This window comes from Neopsephotus bourkii, unplaced genomic scaffold (assembly GCF_033783945.1).
Source record: "Neopsephotus bourkii isolate Nb327-2 ecotype Australia unplaced genomic scaffold, CSIRO-AGI_Nbou_v1 NB_1792, whole genome shotgun sequence".
Classification (NCBI taxonomy): domain Eukaryota; kingdom Metazoa; phylum Chordata; class Aves; order Psittaciformes; family Psittacidae; genus Neopsephotus; species Neopsephotus bourkii.
The window spans coordinates 4,309,156-4,332,908 of NW_026902266.1; the positions used below are offsets into that span (position 1 = coordinate 4,309,156).

Sequence of the window (23,753 nt, forward strand, 5' to 3'; positions counted from 1 at the left end):
GATGCAGAGAGGTTGCCCTGTGCTGCAGGAGCTAGTCTTACCGCCTGCTGTGGCTTAGTCTTGCTGCTCAGGTTTTTTTCCTGCTCTTTTGTGTAATGTCTGTCTGACAGAGCGATACCAGACTGCCACTGTCTTCCACTGTGCTGTGTTTTCTGTCTGAGAAATAGTAATGAGAGCAACCAAGGCAGTTTTTATTTTTCCTTCAATTTTTTGAATGAGGCCTGCTGTGGTTTTTGCAAATTGCATCCTCACAAGTGCTTAAGAGCCGTAGTTTTTCATATTGGACAATGGCATCAGCTTTGAAAAGAAACATGTTATTCTAAAGCAGAAAACTAGATTAGAAAATTGCTTTTGCAGATAGAAGCACAGTCCTGTCAGATCGTCTAATCCAGTTCTTTGGCACTGATGCAGGACAGCTTTCCACACGGCATAACGCACGGCTGCCTCTGCCAGACGTACCAGCCTGGGCTGCTGCGCTTTCTCAGTACAGCTCACGAATGAGTGCTGGGCCTGGCATTCTGATCTTTCTGTGAGCAACCTGGCACGTATCTCCATGTAACGCTCCACTGGAACATGGACAAGTGTCCTACAGGAGTTCAGTTTGGAAAGGTCATCCTATATTTTATAGTGTCCCTTTTATAAAACAGCCTGAAAGAGAAATTTTAAGTGCATTTAACTAGCTAATACAGCAGGCATGCTGAACATAAGCTATCCAGTCAACTATGAAACGAATACTAGATTTAATTGCTTAATTCTCTTTGCATTAGGATAAAGCATATGGTTTCAAAACGCCTTCAGTGAACAACTGCTGAATTTGGGAAACATCTACTATTGCCCTGTACTAAATTAAAAAGCAAGTTCAAGTGTAAAGATTGGTGGGGTGATAGCCAAAGGCAAGCTGACCTGCAACTTATTTTGCGAGACAATCTAGTTTTAAGGTTTGTGTGTACATGTTTGACCTGGAAACCCAGGTTTTGTTCAACTTCTCTGTGGTTCTTCAACCATGGAAAAAAATCGAGATGCTGCTTATCCAGCAGCCAATACGTGAATGCAAAAAGTTTTACTGTACCAAGGAATAACAGGCTGCAAGCTGAGGGATCATCATCTGTTCTTGCCTGTTTTCTACAAGGCTGCTGTAACGATGATTTGTCCTACATTTGCATATGGGCTAACGCTGCATTTGAACAGAATCCTGAGCGTTCACAGATGTAGGAATTGGCCTCCTTCATTTTCAGGTAAGGCGAGTGTGTCTGCCTCTGCATACCACCCGAATGGTGTGTTTTTGGGATGTTGGAGAACTGCATGAAACATGCTCAGCTTTCAAGTCAACAGCACAACAGGAAGGTGAGACCTTTTGGAAGGGTCAGTGCCTGTCTCCCCATGTAGGTAACCTTGGCAAGCCCTGTATGTACAGCTGACCTCTCTGTGTTTGGTTCTACCAGGACAGCCTCCATTTGGCCAGGCAGTACTACACCACCTGCAGCACAACATGAAGCCAGTGAAATGACAAGCAAGTGGAAAGCTTGCATGTGTACCAGCTACAGGGAGGTACAGGTGCTTGGCAAGATCAAGACTTTGATCCTGTTCACACCAGCATGCGTAAATTCTCACATCAAGTGCTTTCCATAGAACACTCATGCATGTTTTACCTAACTGAAGGGCACTGCACCATCTGATGCCCTGTTCTTTATAATACAGCAGCTGCAGTGTTTCGTAAGAATTGGGATAGAGACCACACGTTGACTTTAACTGCAGTGAGAAGTACGCTCTGCTAGCTCCAGCAGCTTTCACGAGTAATGCCTCATTCTTGCCAAACTTACCCACTCCCCTGTTGCTGGAGCACTGAGCTTCAGTCCCATGTTTCTAATCCCTCCGCCTGCCTAGTGCAAAGCACCAGACTTAATAGTACTCCTAACCTCAAAGAAACCAGCACAAGCAAATGGCAAGATCCAAGCACACACTCTATCCAGAAACTGTAGGAAGTCTACAGGGGAGGACCTGCTTTATTTTAATGTTTTAATGAAATACAGTAATTTCTCTATATGAACAAACACGTATTTTTGCTGGCAGCTGCATCTAAAAGTTCACAAAACAACTCCAAACACAGATTTAAAAAAAGAAGCATCCAAACGTTTAACTTAATCTCCAAATCTTGGTTAAATGGACTTCATCTTTCCTTTGTTTCCTTGAAAGAGGTTAGTGTGTTGGGGCAGTATTTTCTCCAGAAGGTGAACATCTCTCAATGGCTACGTGACAGGTGGCTTTCATCTTTTACTGTCTGAAGTCCACTTTCAAGTTCAGCATTAGAGATCCATTCCATGTAGTTTGCAGTGTGGTGCTTTGTTCATCTATCTCATTTCTCCAGGGGCGCATAATTCAAAAGCTTCTCAATCAGATCCACATGGGCCAGGAGCATTCTGCGGCAGCAGTATCTCTTCAAACCAAGGGCATCCAGGGCATCTCTATTAATGAACAGCAACAAAAAAACCCATAATGGATGAAGTGTGTCACAACCACTTGTAAGTGTTCCTAAGCAACATACTGATTACTTTGAGCTTAGTCATAAAGGGAAACTTGTCTGCAGTTCAAACTAAGAAACAGAAATTTAGCATGTGCTGTTAATGTTCTGTTCAATTTACTGCTGTTGACAGGGTGTTTGCCTGTTCTCTGGCCTGCAAGAGCACATGATCTCTGCTGAAGCCAGCATCTAGCTGACACAGCTACCAACTTCCAGAGGTAAGTCTGCAGAACTCCCATAGGAACAGAACCAGAACAGTCTTAACTCTTACAGATTTCTCCTTCTGAGCCATCCCACTCATGAGAGCATATTTGTTCATGAAACAGCAAGGTTAAGTAAGACACAAATATTTTGATTTTTGGAAATAAAATTTTAGTCTTCAGAGCTGGAAAGAGCCTCAAAATACAGTACATTTGTAAACTCAATTATTTAGTTACAGTAACTTAGTCTTCCTTTTACAAACACCAGTCTGTAGAGAAGAGAGGAGCTGATCTGGTTAAAACCAGGACTGATCAAGAGGTGTGAAGGTTTCAGAACACAGTTCTGAAACATGGGAAGTCATTTCCACTCCTTAGCTGTGGTCTGTCTAGGATTTTACCTGCACTGGTTACAGCTCCTGCTAGCTGCATGGTAGAACACAGCACGAAGGCACTAGACAGTCTCCTGACCCAGGAATAAGGAATAGCATCTCTGAGCATCATTATCCATGCTGTTGTTAGCATCTCTAAACACTGTTAACACTTTTCTGTAAAGTGAGGAGGATACTTGACTATCTCATGAGATAGATAAATTTGTGATCTAAGGCGTCTTAAAAGGGTGAGAGATAGAGAAACTAAAATAACTCAAAATGCAAACCAGCCCACATATGGATGGGATGTTAACTCTGTGGAAGGCAAAAATCCTTTCCGGTTCCCATGTAAGAAGGCATTCTGTGATACAACCCACAAATACACAAATAAGGATGTACAGACTGCTCAATACAGTCTTTCCACTTAATTCCTTCTGAGTGACTGCTTGAGACTCTTATGGTTGGGTAGAGAAAATATGAGTCATCCTAGCCTGCACAACTATATGTGTCTTCAATGGCCATTGCTATCAGACCTCTTAAAGATAAGTGACATTTTCCATGCTCTTTAGCTCCAACCTATTAACCATAAAGCCAATCTGATACTCCTTCAGAATCTGACATTCATGAAATATGAATCAAGTCTTTAGATCTACATGATGCAGTGCAACAATCCAGCATTTGCTTAAAAGCAGTATTATTTCCTGAAGCCTGTAATTCAGCTATAGGAAGAAGCTGACAGTTCTAAGTACAAATGACTGAAATGAGGGCTCTGCATAAGCTGGGCCATGGAAAAGGTTGTTTGGCTTCAAGCAGCTTCTCTGATGACGTCAATTAGTTCTTGTACCTTTCAACAGTTCTTCAAGGGCTTAAATAGCAGGGCTATTTGTTTTAGGACTAGCGCATGCAAAAGTCATTTAAGAAGTATATGAAGAGTATATTTTTAGAAAAGATTTTTTATAAATAATATCTAAATGCTCCAAACCACTTGAGAACAAAAGCATCTGATGTCCGTTGACATGCAAGTTTTTAAGAGGTATCTGATAAATTCTGAACTTTCAAATCCAGTTATCAGAGATGCAAAATACTGACATTAATCACATCTTTAGAATTCATACTATATATGCATTTCAGCTATAACAGCTTCAGTTGTGTTTCTCTTCTTTTCTAGCTTCCCTTCTAGCTCTTCCCTTTTCTCTTACAGCTTTTGGAAGAAGAGCAATTTTAAGGGACAAATGGAAAGGTGTGGGTCTTTTTTAAGCACAAATTACTTAGACATGATTATTTTTTCCATTTTGTCTGTCCATTTCTTAGCCACAATTAACAGAGATGCTGACACTGCACTGCAAGTTTTTAACTGTTCAGTATCTGTAAACCCTGCTTCTGATCTTACAATCTCATAAATACATTAGTTTGAACAGGCATCCCAGAAACACATAGTGACTACAGCAATAGTTCTCAAGTGAGCACTTATCAATACCAATGTACATCTTCCTGTCCCACACAAAAGCAGAGGAATAATGAAGACAGGAAAAATATTAAAATGTAATACTTGGAAAATAAGTCAGAAGTGCTGCCAAAATAGTTCTGATCAGTTTCAGTATTAGTGAGAAATGATTCGCTACCCACACTATTTTAATGCTTTTAACTCCATGAATGAAAAATTTTTTTAGTAGGAATTTCCAAATATCTTTAGTTTAGCCACTGCAATCTTTTACTCAGCTAGTTTGACAGGTTCTAGGATGTAAATGCACTCTAAAAGACACTCACAGAAGTAATGAAATTTAGGAGAACTACTGAATGATATTTCATTGGACAGTTTTTAATGAAACCGGTGGGGGAACAGGACATCTCTCTGCTGCAAACTCTACATCAAGCAGTAAGAAGCACGGAGAATAGCACCCTCCTATAAGTTTAGATTAGGCTCAAAAAAACTACGCTTCGTTTTGTGCTCCAGTGTTTAACATTTGACAAAACAGTATCCTAAATCACAAGAATGTTTTCAGGTTTGCTTTGGAAAAAAGACAGTGAAATCTGTGCTAGTTTACACTCTTCTGAAAGTTCATAGATATCAGTCCGTTTATAAACCTATTACTAACCCTAAACATTTGAATGCAAAACAAATATTCCCTTCTATTTAACAGTTTCAACATCACTTCAGGAGGTTTACTCGAATTTCTAACACTTTCTTTTTCCATTCCTTTGAATTGCAAACATCTGCATTTTCTTTCATACTTAAACTCAATGACAGTGTAAGGAATTCTCAAGAGTTACCTTGTGAAACCTTTCTGAAGTAGTCACACCATAGCTAGACCCTCCTTGAATTATTGTGACTTAAAGACATGGTAGACTCTGCCACTAGCATGAGCTCTGGCCAGCGCAGATTAAAAGTCTGGCTATGCAAAGCCCAGACTACTGAAAACACAGTTGCTGGGAGTATCAGTCAGGCATCTGAAGCAGCTAAACTTCTCCTTCCCCCATCTGCAAACCAGTGCTTTCAAGTAAGATCTGCAGCTCTGCATAGCAAACACAAAATGCTTTAAAGAAAACCTAAAAGGGGCATACATTTTTAACAGTGATACTTCTTACACTTGTGACTTCTTTCTCCCACCTTTAAAAAACCCTCCAAAACTCACTGGTGTCCTAGTTGGCTCAACTGCTTGTTACTTTCCTTCCTGTTCCATAGAGTTAAGTATGAGTTTGAGTATAAAAGTTATGACTTGGCAACATCCATCCTACTACACAGAAAGATTCAGTAGGGAAGCAAGTACTTTCTCACCGATTAAAATGTCTAACCATTGGTTAAATCATTAGCTTCAGAACGTACCTGTAGTTTTTAGCCTCTTTACATCTACTTTGTAATGCCATGACCCTGCACTTAGGTATCCTATATGCTGTGCGATCTCATCTAACACGTGACTCGAACATAGAGAAATAATACCCACCCTTCTGTATATTCTGCTTGCAGAAGGCCAAGATAGGCTTCCCACTTGTTTCCAACTATTTTTCCGCATGTGAAACATCTGACTGGGATGATCATTCTTGCAGTGTAGCTGTAACGTTAAAAAATACAGTATCACACCTCTGCAAAATGACTACCAGTTAATATCCAAACATAAGAAGCACAGGACTTGACGCCTCCAGCAGCAGCTCAAACCACTACGTGACAGCAAAAGGACAGCCCGCAGTACGGGCGTGCGGAATTACAGCGGTGCAAGGCCATCAGGCTGCGCTTCACCACCGTGGCCAGGCCCGCATCGCTCCTGCGACCGGGAGAGAACCGGCCAGGCCCGAACCCGCCCGCGCGTTACGCCTGCCCCGCGGCGGCGGAAACAGGCCTGGGGAGGGGTGTAAGAGACGGGTGTAGGGCCAGGGGAGGCCGGTACTGGTTCGCCACGATCACTACCCCATGGCGGCGAGGAAGCTCCCGTCTTGAGGCACTAACAGAACCGTAACCCTACGAGGCGGCTCTTACCGTAACCGAACAACTACTCCGCGCTCCCGTAACGCCTGCCCGGGCAGTACCAGTGCGGCGAGGCGGGGGGGCAGGCGCTCCGCTTCAGGGCGGGCCGACACAGCGGCAGGGCGGGAGGCGGTCCGGTGCACCCCTCTTTCTGCGCAGGGCGGGCAGATGGTAGCGGCCCAGAGTACGGCGTCCCGGGCAGCTCAAGAGAGTTGGCGCGCGGGGCGGGCTTGGTTTCGCGTTTCGCGTGTGGCGCGCTGAGCGGCAGCTGGAGCGCCGGGAGCGCGGAGCGGCGGCACCGGCGGCGAGAGCTACCGAGTGAGGGAGCGCGGCGCCCGCCCCGGCTCCTCCTCTTCCCCGTCCCCAGCCGGGTGGACACTTGTTGCTATTGCGAAAGGGCTTTTGCAGCGGCGAGACTTCTCATCCCATCCTGGCTGAGGTATCGGAGCCGTCCGGGGCGGGAAGCGCAACTGGTGGCTGTAGCTCGGCACCCGCCAGCGCTGTCTGGCGAAGGGGGAGAGCATGAGGAGAACCCTGTCGGGCAGGGTTGTGGGACTGGGCACCACGCCGGGGTCCGGTCTCTCACCGGTACGGGCGGCGGTGCCCGCCATGGCTCCGCGGCTGAGAGCCTGTCCTCCCGCTGGGGGGGTGCGGGGTGGGTGCCGTGATGGGATCCGGTCGGGACGTCCCCAGTGTTCGGCTGGCGGCTGCCTTGTCGCCGCGTCGCGCCTGTGGGAGGGAGCGCAGTGCTCCTTTGGGGCTGTTTCTTCTCAGGCGAGAGGAGGCAGGAGCGCCTGTGTGCGACCCGCTCCGCTCTCCCGCCTCCCGTCCCAAGGGCTGTGGGGTGTTCTGCACAGCTCGGACAGGGTTGGTTTCTTTGAAGGCAAACTCGCCCTCGAGTCCCGGTCTAGTTGTGGGCGCTGTCGTGGCTGCGGGTTTGCCGGGAGTTCTTAACTCTGGGGTCAGGTTGGGCTTGACGCTGTCCCGTTTAACTTTGAGTGTTGCTCCGTCTCGCTGTGCCCTGTGCACAGCTAAAAAGCAAACGAACTGTTCAGCAGATGTAACTGTGCCCTCGGGGCATCACTGCTGCTCAGGGCAGTGCCAGAGGCGCAGCCTGCGCCAAGAGGAGCGTTTTCCTCATACCTGAGGGACAAGGAAGTTCCCCTTGCTCGGGAGGCAACGGCTGGGTGCAGGCAAAGCAACCGGTTTTATTTGGCACCCCAAGCAGGAGAGGTTTGGTAGCAGAGGATAATGCATCTTGAAACTGTTTACTTGTATTTCATTAAGGATTGGGGAAGCATTAGGCGTCAGGAGGCTGTGTGTGCTTAGCACACATAGGGAAGCATGCTGCAGTGGCTACAAACTTAAGGGACAGACACTGCTGTTCTGGAGACTCTGGGATAAAACATTATCCTGAACGCCATCAGTCCTTATTGCTCTCTCGTTACAGCGTTAGCGTTATGTTAATTGTCCTTGGGCGGAGCAGAAATTCTCCAAAAGTGTTTTATTTTCCTGCTAAAGTGTCTGTGAGTTGATAGAGTGCACTTCACAGAGCTATTACTGCCAGGCGTATAAATAATTGTGTCTTAATGCACAGCTTATGTTAATACGTCTTTCGTGACTATTTTTTGAATGACTGGATTATTGACCCTCTGCACAGAAATGCCAGACCTAACTTGAACTGTAAAAGAGCACATAGTTTGATTCTAACAAATAAGGGTTCGAGGTTGTTTGAAAGCATTTTTACAATTGTGATTGCTACTGAAAAGACAGTAATTTTTGCAGTCCCAGGAACAATTATAAGCAGTTGTGAATGGAGAGAATTGACTTGGCATGGAGGGTAGATGAAACCTCCTGCGATCTCTAGATTATTATAATGATTGTTACTGTAGGCCAGAGGGAGCCAAACTGTGTTTTCTTTTTCTCCTTTTATTTATTTATTTATTTATTTGGGGGGAGGGTGGATTTTGGAGATTGTTCTTTGATGCATTTTCAGCACCAGGGCTCCGAAGGAATTTTCTTACTGAACTCTGCAGCGAAAGACATTTGTGTTTGGAGATGGGAATTTGCAAGTGGGGCTGAGAAAGAGGGGCTGTCATGGAGGCTTCAGGGCAGAGCCACATTCTGAGATGTAGAATAGCATCTTATTGGCCACCTTGTAGAAATGTGGTTGCTTACTTCTTGAAAACAACTGGATTTTGACTTTGAGACCTAGTTCTTGTATCTGTCTTTGCTTTTCATCCTTTTCAAAGAAAAATTTACTCAGCTTGTTCTAACAGTAACACTATGACTTTGTTACTTCTTTCCCCGATAACCTGCTTTGGCTGGGTGATGGGCTTAATGAACTAATAGGTCTTTTATGGCTGTAGCTTCTTTGATCCCAGAAAATGTAAGGATTTTTATGATGTATGACCTGGAGAGACTGCTATATACTGAGAATATTCTCTGCTCAACTTCGTGTACCCTCTGTTTAATCTGACCTTTTGCCAAACCGCAGAAGTCTGTTTAAAATACTTGCTGGGAGAGGATGTGCGTGCGTGCATGTAACTATCAGGAATCACAGAGTCTTATGGGCTGTAGCTCACAGTGATTAGGGTGACTCTGCAGAGTGAGCTCAGGTGAGCTGGGTACTGCTGACACTCAGCTGTCGCAGTTTAGTATTTAGTCAAATACTAAATATACAAAATACAAAAGTATTTAGACTCTTCAGCCATCCTTCTGAAGAGGGATGAGGACTGGAAGAACTGGAGAATTAGGTCTCTTTAAACATTGTTTGAATTGGAGTCCTGTCTCCTAGAACTACTCCTACAACCGCATAGGTCCTTCTCACAGGAAATTTTAGTTCCATTTCTGGTCGCTTGCCACCTTCAATAAGCAACAGTCCCTGAACCAGTGATTCTTTGTGCCTTTGGGCAGCCTGCTGCTCAGGAAACCCATCAGAGCGCTCCTTCACATTGAGCAGAAAAGGCTTCCTTAGAACTAGCCAAATAGAGGTATGTTTGACAACAATGGACTGCTTTTCTGATACGGTTCTGGAACAGCTTCTGTCATGTGAGGCTTTCTGGTGGGGCATTGCAGATAATATATCCCACTTACTGGTTAATGCAGTACAGGACTTCTTACTGTGACCTGAGCAACTTTTGAAGGCTGATAATGTTTTGTCCCACTGTCACTGTTGGGTTGGGGCTTGGCATTTCTTGGTGGATTTAGATCTACAAAAGTCAGCTAGTCATGACCGCTTTGTGGCATTGTTAGTGGTGAGTACTGAAATCCTGCGTTGGTGACTAAGGAGTCCTTCTTCCTCTCCCATCCATAAAATGTAAGGGAAAATATTACTACATGTTTAAAACTGAACAAAAAGTCAGTTAAATGACCTGACTTACTGAACTACTCTTAAAATACTTTAATAGCTTGAGTGGCCGTATGACCTCCTGCAGCTCATGTTGGCAGATTGTGTCTTTTGTAACCTTGTCTCTGTAATTAGGGCTGTAGGAAGGAGTCGTGGGATCTCTGTGCTTGTACTGGTAGCATGAGAAACCAGTGGCTGAGAAATGTATTTATTTATTTACTTCATGGGTTGCCATAGGTCAAATTTTGGTGTACATCCTCACGAGTCTGAAGGCTCTTCGCCTTTCACTGCTTTTCACCTTCCTTAGTTGTTCCCCTTCTACTGACTTTGCTTGTTTCTGCACACATGTAGATTATCAGAACTTGAGGCTTTTAAGATCTGATTTGCCAGTTAGGTAGCAGTTGTGTTCGGAGGTAGTGAAATGTTATTTAAATTCAGGACTTTTTAGCAGAGCTTCTCAGTGAAGGATTGTTTTGGTGCTATTGAGCATGTCTTGCACCCTTCTATAAACTTGTGGATAGCGCTGCTGGCTCTGACTAACACCTCAGAATCCTGTACACGATGGCAGGTTCCTGGCACCATGTTCAGTGTGATGCTCCTCATATCTCAACAAAGCCAGGGAGAAGAACCCTAAGAGGAGGACGTGCATGAATCTTGAAATAAGTGATTAAATAGGACATTAGTCAGGAGCTGAAATGTGACATGGAAAAACTAACGAATAAATATGTAGCAGCAGAGAGACAGTGAGAGAGGAAGATAGAAAAAGGCAAGACAAAGCTTGGCTGCTCTTTTGTCAGGCACATTGTACACTCCAAGTCTACCAAATCCTGCAGATTTGCTGTTGGGCCTTCTCTAGTCCCAGCTAACTGCTCAGAAGTGTCATTCATTGCATCCACAAAACAAAAAGAAAGCCGGCTCCTTCTGGAGCTACCTAGCATGCTAGGCAGCACACATGACTTAGGAAGGACTTCCCTCCTTTCCCTCAAAAGCTTGCAGGCTCAAGGACCAAAGACTAAGCTTGTTTTGTTTCCCCCTTGATATTTGTGAGTGGGTTGCTCTCTAAGCAGTTATGTGCCCCCCTGGTTGTTTATAGCTGGTGTGAGGAAGGTGGAGAAAACCAAGAGGGAGGGGCAGGGATGATGAAAGGAGGAAAGTCGTGCCTACTCTGTAGATCTGTGTGTTGTTTAGTTGTCCTGCAGGTTGTTTAATAGCTGCCTAGGCCCCTGGATTTAGTGAAATGAATACAGAAGCTGCTAAGCAAGTAGAAATGAAGAGAAACCTCTCTAAGCTGGGGATGTGGCTGCAGCTTCACTGTAATACCAGACAAGCCTGATGCTGCTGATTTCATTAAAAGCAACATTTGGAGCCTCAAAGCAGGTTTTAATACTTGCTGTATATTTTTTTTTTAAATATGCTGACCTTATCTGGTAAGCCTGTAATATTCATTGCAATGAAGAGCAGCTGCTGCATAAATACATATATAATATCAGTTGCCAATTCTGAGAGCTGTGCTGAAACTGTGACTTGTTTGAAGTGAGGTTGCTATTAAAAGGCAGGTGGCAGGATGTTTATTTTACACCTTGTTAATTGCTTGTTTTTCCTGCTGTAATTGGCTTCCTAATGGGGGCAGAATGCACTTGGTTTTGCACACAAAGCTTCATTAGTGACAACTGATGGAAAGGATTCAGAGGGTGAGATTTATATGATATATATATATTGGAGTAACAGATGTCTCTGCTAAATAGAGTGTATGAAGAAATCCCACAGATGCATCCAAAATTCAAATGTTTTTCCATAAAACGATTCATAAGGTGTCCTTGTGTCAGATGTAAAGATAACTTCCTATTACTTGGGGAAGGCAAAGAGACTTTATCTTGCTATTTTTGTGGGACAGAGACTTTGTTCTCCCTCACTAGACAGGTGTTAGGATACTGGGATGGTGCTCTGTACCTGGGACTCTGACAGTGTAAATATATTGAGAAAGATATCTTCAATGATCTCTGTGGCATAGAATCCTAGAATGGTTTTGGTTGGAAGGGATGTTAAAGATTACTCAGTTCCAACTCCCTGCCATGGGCAGGGACACCTTCCACTAGGCCAGGTTGCTCAAAGCTCTGTCCAACCTGGCCTTCACTGCTGGCGGAGATGGGGCAGCCACAGCTTCTCTGGGCAGCCTGTGCCTGTGTCTCACCACCTTCATAGTGAAGGACTTCTTCCTAATGTATAATCTACATCTACCCTCTTTCAGTTTAAAGCCATTCCCCCTTGCCCTATCCCTGCATGCCTTTGTAAGAAGCCCCTCACCAGCTTTCTTGTAGGCCCACTTTAAGTACTGGAAGGCATCCATAAGGTCTCCCCAAAGCCTTCCGTTCTCCAGGCTGAACAATTCCAGCTCTCTCAGCGTTTCCTCATAGGAGAGGTGGTCCAGCCCTTGGAGCATCTTTGTGGTCCCTCTTCTTGATTCAGTGTAACATGTCCACTTCCTTCTTATGTTGGAGGCCCTGGAGCTGAACACTACTTCAAGGGGTGTCTCACAAGAGTAGAGTGGAAGGGGCGAATCCCCTCCCTCAACCTGCTGGTCACGCTCCTTTTGATGCAGCCCAGAACACAGTTGGCTTTCTGGGCTGCAGGTGCATGCTGCCAGTCATGTTGAGCTTCTTGTCCACCAACACCTTCAAACCTCTCTCCTCAGGGCTGCTCTTAGTCCAGCATATCTAGTGATTGCTTCTGCTGATGAACTAGAAGGAGATGCTGAGCAGTGGTGGTGTTTGTGGTGATGTTTAGTAGCTTTCTGAGATTTATGGAGCCTTCCCTGCTTCTTGTGTATGTTAATGCTGTTTCAAATCTCCTCCCATTTGTGCTGGGCCCATGGAAGCAGGGCACTGTTGTGGAGAGGCATAGCTATTCCATTTATAATTTCACGGTCATCCCAATTGTGCTTAGAAGTGAGAGGTGAGGTGTTGTTCTGGCTAGAGATGGGTGTTCCACAAAGGCAGTCCTTGTTTTAATAATGATGTTTCTTAATGTGGTGTAAGGTTCCTTAGTGTAAGAGACCAGTCTAAGGACCGTCTGTTGATGTTCATCATAATGATCATGAGATACCATTGCGTCTGATACCATGTGCTGTCAGGTCTAATATGTTGTACCTGTAGAGGCTGCTGTAGGTGGCAGGTGAGTGTAGTTGTGTATATGTACACATATATGTACATGTATATAGAATCAATACTGAAAAGGCAAGAAAGCCCTTCATGGAAAAGGTTTACCATGCTTAACTCACCCTATTGCCCCACTTTTTTCTTTTCTAAAGCACTGATGTGGGATTGGAAAAAACTACCCATCTACTCCCTCATTCTCTGCTTCCTCAGATCCTAGTTTACGATTGGTTTTATCTGTCGTGTTTGTTCTCGGTAAGGTCACTTCAAGACAAAAGTAAAATGTTTGCCAGTCTTGGATTGACATTTTATAAGAAAAAGCCTTTATTACATGAATGTATCACAGCCTAATTGTCTGTTTCATGTTGGGGGGTGGGGGGAGAGTAATATCCTGAGGCAGCATTTTAATTAGAAAGATCGCAGGAGCTGCCCATCAGCTCTGCTCTTCCATGCAAGTGTCCTCAGATGACAAAATAATCCCCTTTCTTGGGATAATGTTTTTCATTTCTGCAGAATCTTTCCTTCCATAGTAAAGGATGAATTGTGAAGTTGAGGTGAGACCAGGACACATCAATTATTAATGCTTGAAGGGAGGAGCCCCAAGGTGGTGTTCTTCCATGGTGAAAATACTATGTGCATTCCCGTTTTGCTCATGGAGGTACTTCTGTTCTTTGACTGGGAGCTTTTTTCTTGGATGTATGAGCAAGTCCTCTCCCATCAAGATTTATCTCTGTTTAATGAGACTGCAGCAAACCAGTCCTCATGTACTAGTTTGTTCTGGCATCTATGAGTCTCTGAGCTTCAATAAAAAGGAATGGGGGAATTTTCTAACTTTTTTTTTTTTTAAGTCTTATCTTTGAGGCTCTTATAAGCAATGATGGATGTATTTGGAACAAAGAATTAAAAATCAGGCTCTGCTAAAGGCTTTGGTCCTTCAGGGATGCTCATATCTGTATTTAGACTTGATGCTTTGGCTTTTCCTGCTATCTGTCTTCTGGCCAGTCTTGTGTCTTGCAAGCCTCCATTGGGGTGGGAATAAGAGACTGTTGTCATAAGTAGGAGCAAAGATCCCTTCTGCTGAGTACCTTGTCTCTGGCAGCAGCTAGCAATAGCTACTTATGCAAGCAGGTAAGCTTGAAGCAAGTGTGTGATAGCTGTACAGTGTGATGCTTTCATTTTAGGTTTCATGAAAGTCTGTAACTGTAGGGTGTTTTTTTTTTCCAGAACCAGCCACGTAGGGAAGAGAATGAAGTTTTTCTCATTGAAACTGGTTACTCAGCTCAGGCATGTCTGCTGGTTGTGTCTAGGTTGAGCTGCTGTATGGAACCTGGATGTCCTAAACCAGCTGCAAAGCTGCCCCTGCTATGTGCTGCATCATGATGAAAAATGGCTATTTCTGGAAAAGCTCCTGTTGGTGTGCAGAGCTTGAGACCTCCTAGTGTACAGGGCTTCTTCCAGTGTGGATGTGGGGAGGAGGGCAGAGCTGATGCACAGGATATCATGTTATCACTCAGATGAGTGGGCTGCTGTGCACCTATCATTGTGCCAGCCACAGGGAGCGTTCCATTGCTTTGTTTATTGAGCTGCTGTTTTTTAAATTAAAAACGGCCAAATGTTTCATAAAATATTAAGAGGCACTGCTTTAGTGTCTCTCATCAGATTAAGTATGTCACTTTTTGTGTCCTTCGGGTGATGAAGCCAATCAGCGTGGTCGTTCTCTCACCTTAAGGATGCATTAAGGTGACATGCTTCATCTCACAAGGGATGCTGAAGCTATCACGCTGCAGAACTGGTGACTGTAGGGGTCCTGCACTTTCACTGTGGATTTTCAAATGAAATTTTGCAGAAGCAATACGGTTTGCTTTGTACAAGTGAATTCTTTTTTGTTAGAGAAGTGTTTATTGGAAAAAAAAATACTGAGGTAATACAGTGGTAGACAGATGCACAGTGACTGCTCTGCAGGAAAGAAAGAAATTACAGCAGGTCTTGTATGAAAGACCAAGAACTGTTATGTTTCAGTGGGTAAAGGGGGAGAAGCCTCCACAGTCCTCAAACATTCTTTATGAATATGGATTTAGAAGCTGTTTTCCTTGCAAGTGAATTTCTTTTTCATTCAAGAGCCAGTTCCAGCGTTTTAGTCACGAGTGCTGGAGTAACAAAGGGCTGGGAAACTGTGGGGTGTGTAATCTCAGGACTAGAAAGCTGGGGGAGGGTCTCTAGCCTGCTGCAGAGAAGCCCTGAAGCCTGCATGCTGGTGAAACACAGTATTTTGGAGTTGGGACCAAGCTGTGGAGAGCTAGCTTCCACTGAGTTTTCCATCATCTCTTGCCCAGGAGTACTCTAGTACTCTTCAGTATGCATATAATACTTGGCAATGCTGCAACATACAGGTGAAGTTGTTAAGTTTTAACACGATACAAGACCAACTTGGTTCTGAATGCCCTGGTTGTTTCTGACTGTGCTGGCTTTTTAAAATCAGTAAGTAATGGCACATGTAGCATGTTAGTCTTGAATTCCCGCTGCACACAGGTAAATCGCACATGTGCACATAAGGGAGCAGTTATTCAGGAGCCTGTTCTGAAGGGCAGCAGTTTCTTTGTCTGATCTGATAACGCTGCTGCTGCTTTGCTAGGTGGTGTGAGGGAATAATAAAAGCCTTCAATCGTTTGACCTGATCAGCCAGGGTTGTCTGTAGTGATTGATAAGTCCTCTCAGAACAATAGGCTGCTTGAGCTGTGCCCAGGGATTGATGGGTTTGTTTGGTGTTATGCATTCATTGTTGGCCTAAGTAACAGTGAGACCAAGGTTGCAGTTTTGTTTGCAGCTTGCCTTCAGATCCCTGCATGATCTAAAATGGTACTTAACTGTATATACAACTCTGCTCTCCCCAAGGCTATTTGGAGAGAACTTTCCCCATCTCCTTTAGGATATGCTGAGTATTTTGAGGACCCCAAATTATTTTGATTCCTTAAATTGGCTTTCTTCCTAATAGGCATAAACCAAAGACATCTTTCTGCTCCTAGTGAGTTGTGCAGGGATTTATCTGTAATGTGGATGAATGTTAGTCATGTGCAGTGTTACACAAAGGATGCCACCTGTCTGCATCTGGGCTGGAGGTGTATTTGGATGTATTTACATTTCTACAAAGGAGATGAGTTTTCCTGCTTCTCTGTTAAGCTACATCCCCGGTATGTACGGTAGTTTAAAGCAGAGATGTTCTATCTTGAAATGCATGCTCAACAAATACACTCTCCCTTCTACCCTGAGTACAAAATGGTTTGTGGGTGAAAGAATGGCTTTTCCCCCAGCACCTGTGCAGCCACTTTATGAATCAAAGAACAGTTTATGGAGCACAGATGAGCTTATTGCTGCTGTAGGGAAGTGCTAGTTCGATGCCCTCTTTCAAGCATTCCTAGCTTCAGCCACAGTGGTAGTGGGCTACAGCTGTGGTGCAATAGCTCTGCCTGCACTTTATTTTTTCTTAGGCATTCTGCTTTTGTCAGAGTGAATCAGGACATCTGGAGGGAAGGTGGGATGTCTGTGAGTTTTGTCACACACAGAGGGAAATTTCTTGTTTGGAGAATGGATAATGGAATGCCTTCATACCAGAAAGCAAGAACTGCCTGGGAGATCCTGCTCCTCTCCTAGAGGTGAGGACAGAGAGAGCTATGCTCAGAAGAGATCTTCATCTTTACGCAGCGATAGGCTTGAGAAGCATTTGTTTTCTGGAAGTTGTCTGTTATGTCTTACTGTTCTATTTTAGATTTAAGTTTATTGGCTCTCTCTGTCAGTAAATGACCGTTTCATTTTCGCAGTGCCCTATTGGTTAAATTATAGTTAGGGCTAGTTTATTGTGGACCTGTTTAGCGTCAGATTTATTGCTTGCCTTCATTCCTGCTCTGCTGTGGGATTGTCATTGCAGTGCCTTTTGGGCATTTTCTTTACTGACAACTGGCCCAACTCCTGGGGCTTGAGAAGCTGGTTGGGGATTCCTCTGGGAGCCTAAGGGAGTTATTGGAAAGAAGTAAAATTCTCATAAGTTCCTGAGAAAGCTGTCATAAGGCTTGTGGCTGCCGGGGTATTGCAAAGTTCTTTGTTCATGGGACCCATGATGAGCCATTGTTAGACAATAACGGTTTCAGGTTCCTTTGTGCTGTACTTTGAAGGAAGGACCAGTTCTGGGCTGTTGTTTTGGCAGATGTAAGAACACACAACATACTCTGTATCAAAGCATTTACAACTTAATTGTTTTCTGCCTTTTTTTTTATTTCCCTTTTTCCTCCCAGGGTTCTTTTTCCATGCACCCGGTTTACCTGTTCCAGTTTCAATCCTGGCAATGATTCATCCAAAGTCAGACTGGTTTTCTACCCTGTGGCTTTTGGCAACTGGAAGCCCCATTTGCCATCCACAGTACTGATGCTGAGGCAGGTGCTGCTGTAGATGAGCCAACCGTCCTTTAGCGCTGACCAAGATATTTGTTACAGTGAGGAAAAGGGTTTTGATGATCCCTCATGATATTTCCTCAGTGTATGTATAACTGTATGTGTGCATACAGCATGTATGTGTTCACCCTGCCTTTGCCTGTTGCTGGCTTATTCAGTCGGCAGGCTTTGCTCTGCCCCTGCATATTTGCTCCACATCCTTAAGGCATTTAACAGTTTGTTTCTTTTATCTGCCTCTGCAGTGAAAGAGGTTGAACTAGCTTATTTGCCTCAAGGAGATCATGTTTTGCTGCTGGCTCATGGCTTTGTCCTGCTTTATGGTGTACAGTGTTTGCTACAACTGAATTTTGAGTAGATAGGGATGAAGTTTTCATTTCCCATGGGAAGGTGGTACTCCACCCAAACAGCTTTCATCCTCTGGATGTCTGTCTTGGAGCAATCTTCTGTTTTTACTTTAGTCCAATTGCCTTACACTCTAACCACTGAGCAAAAAATGGGTGGGTTAAAAAGCTATCCAGAATAGTATTGAAATGTCAAGAATGTGCAAAGTCATTTCAAATACTCAAATTTAAAATGAAATGTATTGGTGCGTTGAAATTGTTTGATACATCTCTCTGTTTGAGACTGAGCTGGGATAGAATCCAAACCAAACCATGCAAGATCCCTGGAGGGAAAAGTGCAATGCAAATTGGCGGTAGGAAAGTCAGACTGAGCTTTGGTTTGGCTTTGGCTTTGCAGTCTCTGAGTGTGTGCCAGCTATGGATGAACAGCAGTAGGACAAATATTTAGGCGCTGCTGTACAGCCTATCAAAGCTTTTATTCAGTGGCATGCATTATGGATTTCATACCAGATCTGAAAAATAGTGTTTCTGCAAGAAGCCACACCACTTAATTTCAGCACGATGTGCTGCCAGCCCTGAAACGTGTCTGCATTTGCTTGCAGAGAGCTTGCTCAGATGCAGGGCTTGGTTCCATCTATTTCTCCCTTTTCTTGGCTTGCTTTCTGTAGATATAATAATAGTAATAATAAAAAAACCCAGAAAAATCCTCTCCAAAATGTTGCTATTGCAGCTAATGTAGATGACTGCTAAAATCATCTATATATTTTTTGTGTGGTGGTGTTTATTATTGTTTGTTTGTGTTATTTAATTTGGAACTCTTCATTTCAATTTGAAGTAATTGAAAACTTAGCTCTGATAGCACTATAACACCTAAGCATTTGGTCAGCTGCATGGATATCGGCAAACAAGTCAGGAGATGTGTTTCAGAGCCAGCCTGGAAGAGCTGGGGTGTAAGGGACTGACTGGGGAAAAAGAAGCTTTTCTGAAATGTGATATGCCAAGCTGCCTTAGTGTTTATTAAGTCTGAAGAGTCAGAGTAGGCACAACAGAGGGACTGGGAGGGGGAAAAAGTCACAGAGGATGCAAAAAGCCAGCCTGGTATTTCGCACCTGTGAGTGTAAGAGCATGTGTGTGCAGATGAGTGCAGAGTGTGATTTAGTAGTTTCTAGATTTACTGTGGAACAGTTTGTGTCACCACTGATGCACAGAAAGTTGCTGCTTACTAGTTTGGCCTTGACTTGCAATAGCTGCCTATGAGCCTTAATGTCAGCATGGGTCCCTGGAGTGCGATGGAGCTAGTACTGTTTGCCCAGGACTCAGGCTGCAGCTTGTGCTAGGTGGCATGGACCAGACTGGGTGTAGCTAGGAGGAGATGATGTCAACAGGGTGGGAAAATCCTCTTGTGATTTTCATAGGGCAGACTGCTGTTGAAATACGAGGGAATGGGGAGTAGGTAGTCATGAAGGAAGTCAAAACAGGGTGTTACTTTGATGTAGCAGCACATGGATGATGGGAAATGAAAGCTGAAGGCTCTGACTGTCGATGCTTCAGTTTATCTTCAGAAGTCAAAGGTCTCTCTTGAAAGGTTTCCTTCTAAGACAGAATGTGCATAATGTGTTATGACTGTGTGATGTACACATGTAAAATTGCCTTCCAGTGTCCTGCTGCTGCAGAGTGAATCTGACTGGTTCTCTTTCTCTGCTTGTGCCAATGAAAATAAATTGCCCCATCATAACTTGAGGAAAACAGTGTTCTGTAATCCTGTGTGCAAGGCCACTGGCCAATGGTGTTTAAAACAAAGCCAGCCCTTCCTGTGGTATTGGATGCTGCTTCTAAGCAGGTTGGAAAGCCAGCTGGGCAGGGAGGCAGCAAAGCTGTCACTTCTGCAACTTTCTCACTCATGGCTGCTGAAAAGGGCTCTTCTCTGAACTCTGGACAATGCGTTCTTGCTCCTTTCCTTTCCCCTCCCATCCCTCAATTACTATGACAGTCCTTTTGCTCTGTCAGAGAAGGTGCTATTTTCTTTTGTGGCTCACAGAACAGGAGAAGAGGCATTGCACATGACATTTTGTCCCAGATGCTCTTTACACCTTTCCCATTTCATTTCAGATCTGTTTTCTCTTTTTAAAAGCTTCACAGAGAAAAGACGAGGCTCTAATGATGAAGGAGGAGGGAGGGAGAAGGAACCTTCCCTCTTAATTTTTTTGCTGCTTATGTGTGTCACCGATGAAGTAGAATATGGTGTATCAGTGTCTATGTATGCACAGTGATGTGGAGCAAGTGCCTCAAATTTGACTTACGGGGAATAGCTGAAAGGGGATTGCACGGGTAGGGCTCAAGAAGAGTGGCAAATACTGGAAGCTGGAGGTCCGAGTCCCTTACCCGTTTCTTTGGTTTTTGCCAATTCTGATCATGCACAAGAGCAGATACAGAGTGTGATTTAGGGGGGCTAGCAGGATCTTCTGCTTGTGAGAAGACCTCAATCCTTTCTAGCTTGCTTGTGCTCTCTCATTTCACACTAGTCATGTGATGTTCTTGGTGATCAGCCTTGCCCGCTCTCTGTTCTCTCAGGTTTATACAGCTGCTCTGTCTGTGGTTTTTCCTGCAATACTGGGATGTTTCCATCACTTCCTCTCTGTGTTCAGTATGAGGGCTAAGCTCAGGGGCGTCAGAATGTGCAATCTCAGACTGTCATCAGTGTGCCATGATCAGCTTATATAGGGAACACCTACTGATTACCAGTAATGTTCATGTGTACATCAAACCTCTGCTGAAAGAGGGCTTATTTTATGGGATGTGAGAAGTAAGGCAGCAAGTAAGGTGCCCATCAAGTCAGTGAAAGGAGCTATGGCTTAAGTCCAGCTTGTGCTGCCACGTTGCATTCCTGAGCATCTGAGTTGATACTTGGTTGAGCATAAGGCACTGAAGTGTTTCTGGTTACTGGTGCTGCTGCAGTTCTGAGCTTTCTGTCAGGGAATGAAACTATTCTGAAGTTCCTTATGGTAGAATGATCACAGTAAGGTCACCTCTGCATGCGCTTGACCTATTAGTTTTCCCTGATGTTTGGGCCATGCTATGATTTAGTTGCTATTTCCAAAAAGCACCGTTTCTTTAGAAAAATGACAATTCAATTCTAAAATCCCAGAGTTGTCTTTGCTGGAATTTGGCTGAAGGTTGCATTTGCCTTTGCATGTGGTATGGGTTGTAAACAAAGTTTGCCCTGCTGTTTTTCAGAAGGAGCTACAAAGAAGCTTAAAATATTCATTTCTGTGTCTCCCTGGAGATTTCTGTGCTTTCACCAGTTACTTTCATCTGAATTGAGCATTGCTATTCAGATTTAACAATAGTGTAGGCCAAGTAAAGGAGCATAATATTAATCCTGTTTAGTCGGTCGTGTGTAATCCAGCTGTTCCTAACACACTGTCTTGGATTCATGCCACTTGATGCGTCTAAAATAAGAAGTGGAGAGATGCTTATGTCTAGATGATGACTTCTATCTTGGTGGGAAGAGGTGTCCATCTCTCTCCATTGGCCTTAGAGGAAGCTGACTATGATGATCAGCTTAACTTGGGTGTTTCGTGAGTGCCTACAGGTGGCTCAGGTAGTCAAGCCTAGTGTTGGAGAACCCATGCAACGCATGGGAGACCCATTGCATGTGCCACCTTTTGCAGCTTTGCTGCTACTTGGGTTAAAGGAAATTCTGCTTATACTTTTGTAGGGCTGCTAAAAGCTTGTTTCAAGTTGGTTCTGTTTTGTGTTTTTAGTAGTCTTGTCCTATGCTGCTAGTAATGGGAAGGGTGATGCCTTTTGATTTGCACATGCATCTGGGCTAGTAGTGGTTAGTAGTTGGTTTCCTTTAAGCCAGGAGGTGTAGCTGCTGCTGGCAACTCAGGCTACTGTAGCAGCTCAACAATTTGACCTTCAGTGGTCATAGTGCTTGCCCACTATCTCAGACTGCAGCTTTGGTATCTTTCCCTAACTATTTGGCTTTTTTATTTTTCCCTTAGCTGTGACAAGCTTACTCGTGCATACACGCTCAAGTGGGTAATTAATCTGTCTCTCAACAGGCTCTGCTAGCCATAGTATTTTATTCAATTCCATGAAAAGAGTTACTTTTTCATTATGATGCTGGAAGGGTAAAAGGCAGCTTATTCTCTACTTTAAAAATGCCATGATGGAACATAAAGCTTTTCATTAAACATGCCTGGGTGAATGTATACGCTTAAGTATCTGAGCTGTGTCTAATATTTTTTTTTTGAAAGAGAAGGAAATAACACAGCTCTAATAGCCAGTGTTTTGTTTTCAGATGGTTAATCGGTAGTATAGAAAAAATGACTGAATTAATTCCTTCATAGTTTTAGGCCAGGAAAAATAAAAAACCCAAAGAGAATGTCTGTTGCTGTAGGGTAGTTCTCCCCTTCTTGACATCTTACAACCTTTTAGGAGTGTTGGCATCTCAGTGGTTCACAGATGATTGTATCCATGTTGCAGTTCTTTTTGCTGTTATTAGCTAACCTGGTAGAAGATTTGCAGTGTAATAGCTGGTGAAACAGCCGATTTCTACCAGGAGCTCTTTCATGCCAACTTGGCTTTGAGTGGGTACCTGGTTATGCTGGATAATGTTTTGTCCTCAAATAGGTGAACTTGCCAGCAGCTGGACATGTTTTGTCCCTTCTCTTGCATGTGTGATTGTCACAGACTTCAGTGCTACTATTCAGCCCATTATTTGTCACAGACTTCAGCGTACCTTTCAGGGGCATACATGGACTCAAGCTGAGTATTGAGCCTACCTGAGGTGGTAAGTTTTGGAGGGCGGTCACGGTATTACTTAGTGTTTTGCTAAGGGATGTCTGGTGGAACAAGCCCTGCTCCTGGGATTAACTGATTTTATAGATTTCCAGCAGCAATTGCAGTAAGCTGAGCAAAAGCCAGGGGTCAAGACTGTATAATAGTAGTAGGGGGTTTTTTTTGTTGTTCCTGAATTGGTTTGATGGCAGCACTCAGGTACTGCAATGGATAGAAAAAGCACACTGCAGATCAGCTGCTGGGTAATGACTTGCTGTACCACCCAGGGCAGCTTTACAATTGTATGGGAACTGAGAGCTGGCTCACTGTGCAAACTTAAAACAATTCTGGTCAGCTGCTTGGTGGCTTGTGTACAGGGCTTAGGCTTGTGTAGACTGGAGCTGCCTTCATGAATTAAGCACTTAGCTGTGATGTGTGGAAAAGTGTTGTGCTTATAGCTGGCCCTGCCAAAGGTTCATTACAGACTCGGTTGCAAGTTGATACGTAGAGACAGCCATAGTGCTTGGCTCTCATAAATATCCTAGTTCTGGATATGTGGGAGAAGTGGTTTGTGGTTGGGCAAACTTCTTGGAGATAAGATAGAGATAAGCCTGTGCAGAAGACCAGGAGCTGGGAATCACACAATGCTGTCATTTCCATACTACAGGATTAGAAGAGGATGTCTGACCAAGTAAGACAGGGAACCCAATACTTAGGGTTGAAAGCCATGAATTTGGCAATTGTGTTGCACTTTCAAAAAGAAGTTTTTAAATCTGTCTCTGTCTTGCCTTGGAAACTTTGAACACTCAACCACATGCAGGCACTAATATAAGTTACAAGTCTGGTTTCTGTTTATTCCTCCTCCATGTTCAGTGTATAAAGGTTATTTCCCTTCCATGGAGGCAGAAGCTTACAATTTACTGGCACCAACCCTTGTGGCTCTCTCCAGCTGTAATTGGGAAGGAAGTGTTATGCTGCTGCATTTTCTTGTCACTACCACATCTCAACTAAAGGACTGATTTGGCTGCTGGAAGATGCAATATAAACTTTTTTGTTTAGGTAGTTGAAAATATCACATCATGACGAAGAATGTTTATTGTAACAACAAAATATTCCTTGCATCATCTGCCAAACCGAG

At 43.9% G+C, this 23,753-nt stretch overlaps 2 protein-coding genes across 3 annotated transcripts in view; one reads left to right on the forward strand and one right to left on the reverse strand.

The window, feature by feature from the left end:
• Positions 1–1,965: 1,965 nt before the first annotated feature.
• POLR2L (RNA polymerase II, I and III subunit L) lies at positions 1,966–6,719 on the reverse strand. Of its 2 annotated transcripts, none has more exons than XM_061380357.1 (3): positions 6,559–6,719; positions 6,029–6,167; positions 1,966–2,462 (listed from the first exon to the last, which is right to left on the reverse strand). In XM_061380357.1, exons 2-3 carry the CDS (start codon positions 6,121–6,123, stop codon positions 2,354–2,356), a joined length of 204 nt encoding a protein of 67 aa, XP_061236341.1. In that variant the 5' UTR covers positions 6,124–6,167; positions 6,559–6,719; the 3' UTR covers positions 1,966–2,353. The 2 variants fall into 2 exon arrangements, with proteins under 2 accessions (XP_061236341.1, XP_061236342.1); XM_061380358.1 differs by having other exon boundaries at positions 6,029–6,178; positions 6,559–6,689.
• A 137-nt stretch (positions 6,720–6,856) lies between these two features.
• Positions 6,857–23,753, forward strand: part of TSPAN4 (tetraspanin 4) — a 461,954-nt gene continuing 445,057 nt past the window's right edge. Inside the window, exon 1 of the mRNA XM_061380322.1 lies at positions 6,857–6,985. The gene's annotated coding sequence lies outside the window, so the exon portion shown is untranslated. The remainder of the gene's footprint in view (positions 6,986–23,753) is intronic.

Excerpts from the sequence above, each read along its gene's own strand:
- POLR2L (XM_061380357.1), bottom strand. The coding sequence starts at position 6,123 with ATGATCATCCCAGTCAGATGTTTCACATGCGGAAAAATAGTTGGAAAC. Across the intron at positions 2,463-6,028 it reads CAAGCAGAATATACAGAAGG|AGATGCCCTGGATGCCCTTG; the intron begins GTGGGTATTATT and ends GTTCATTAATAG.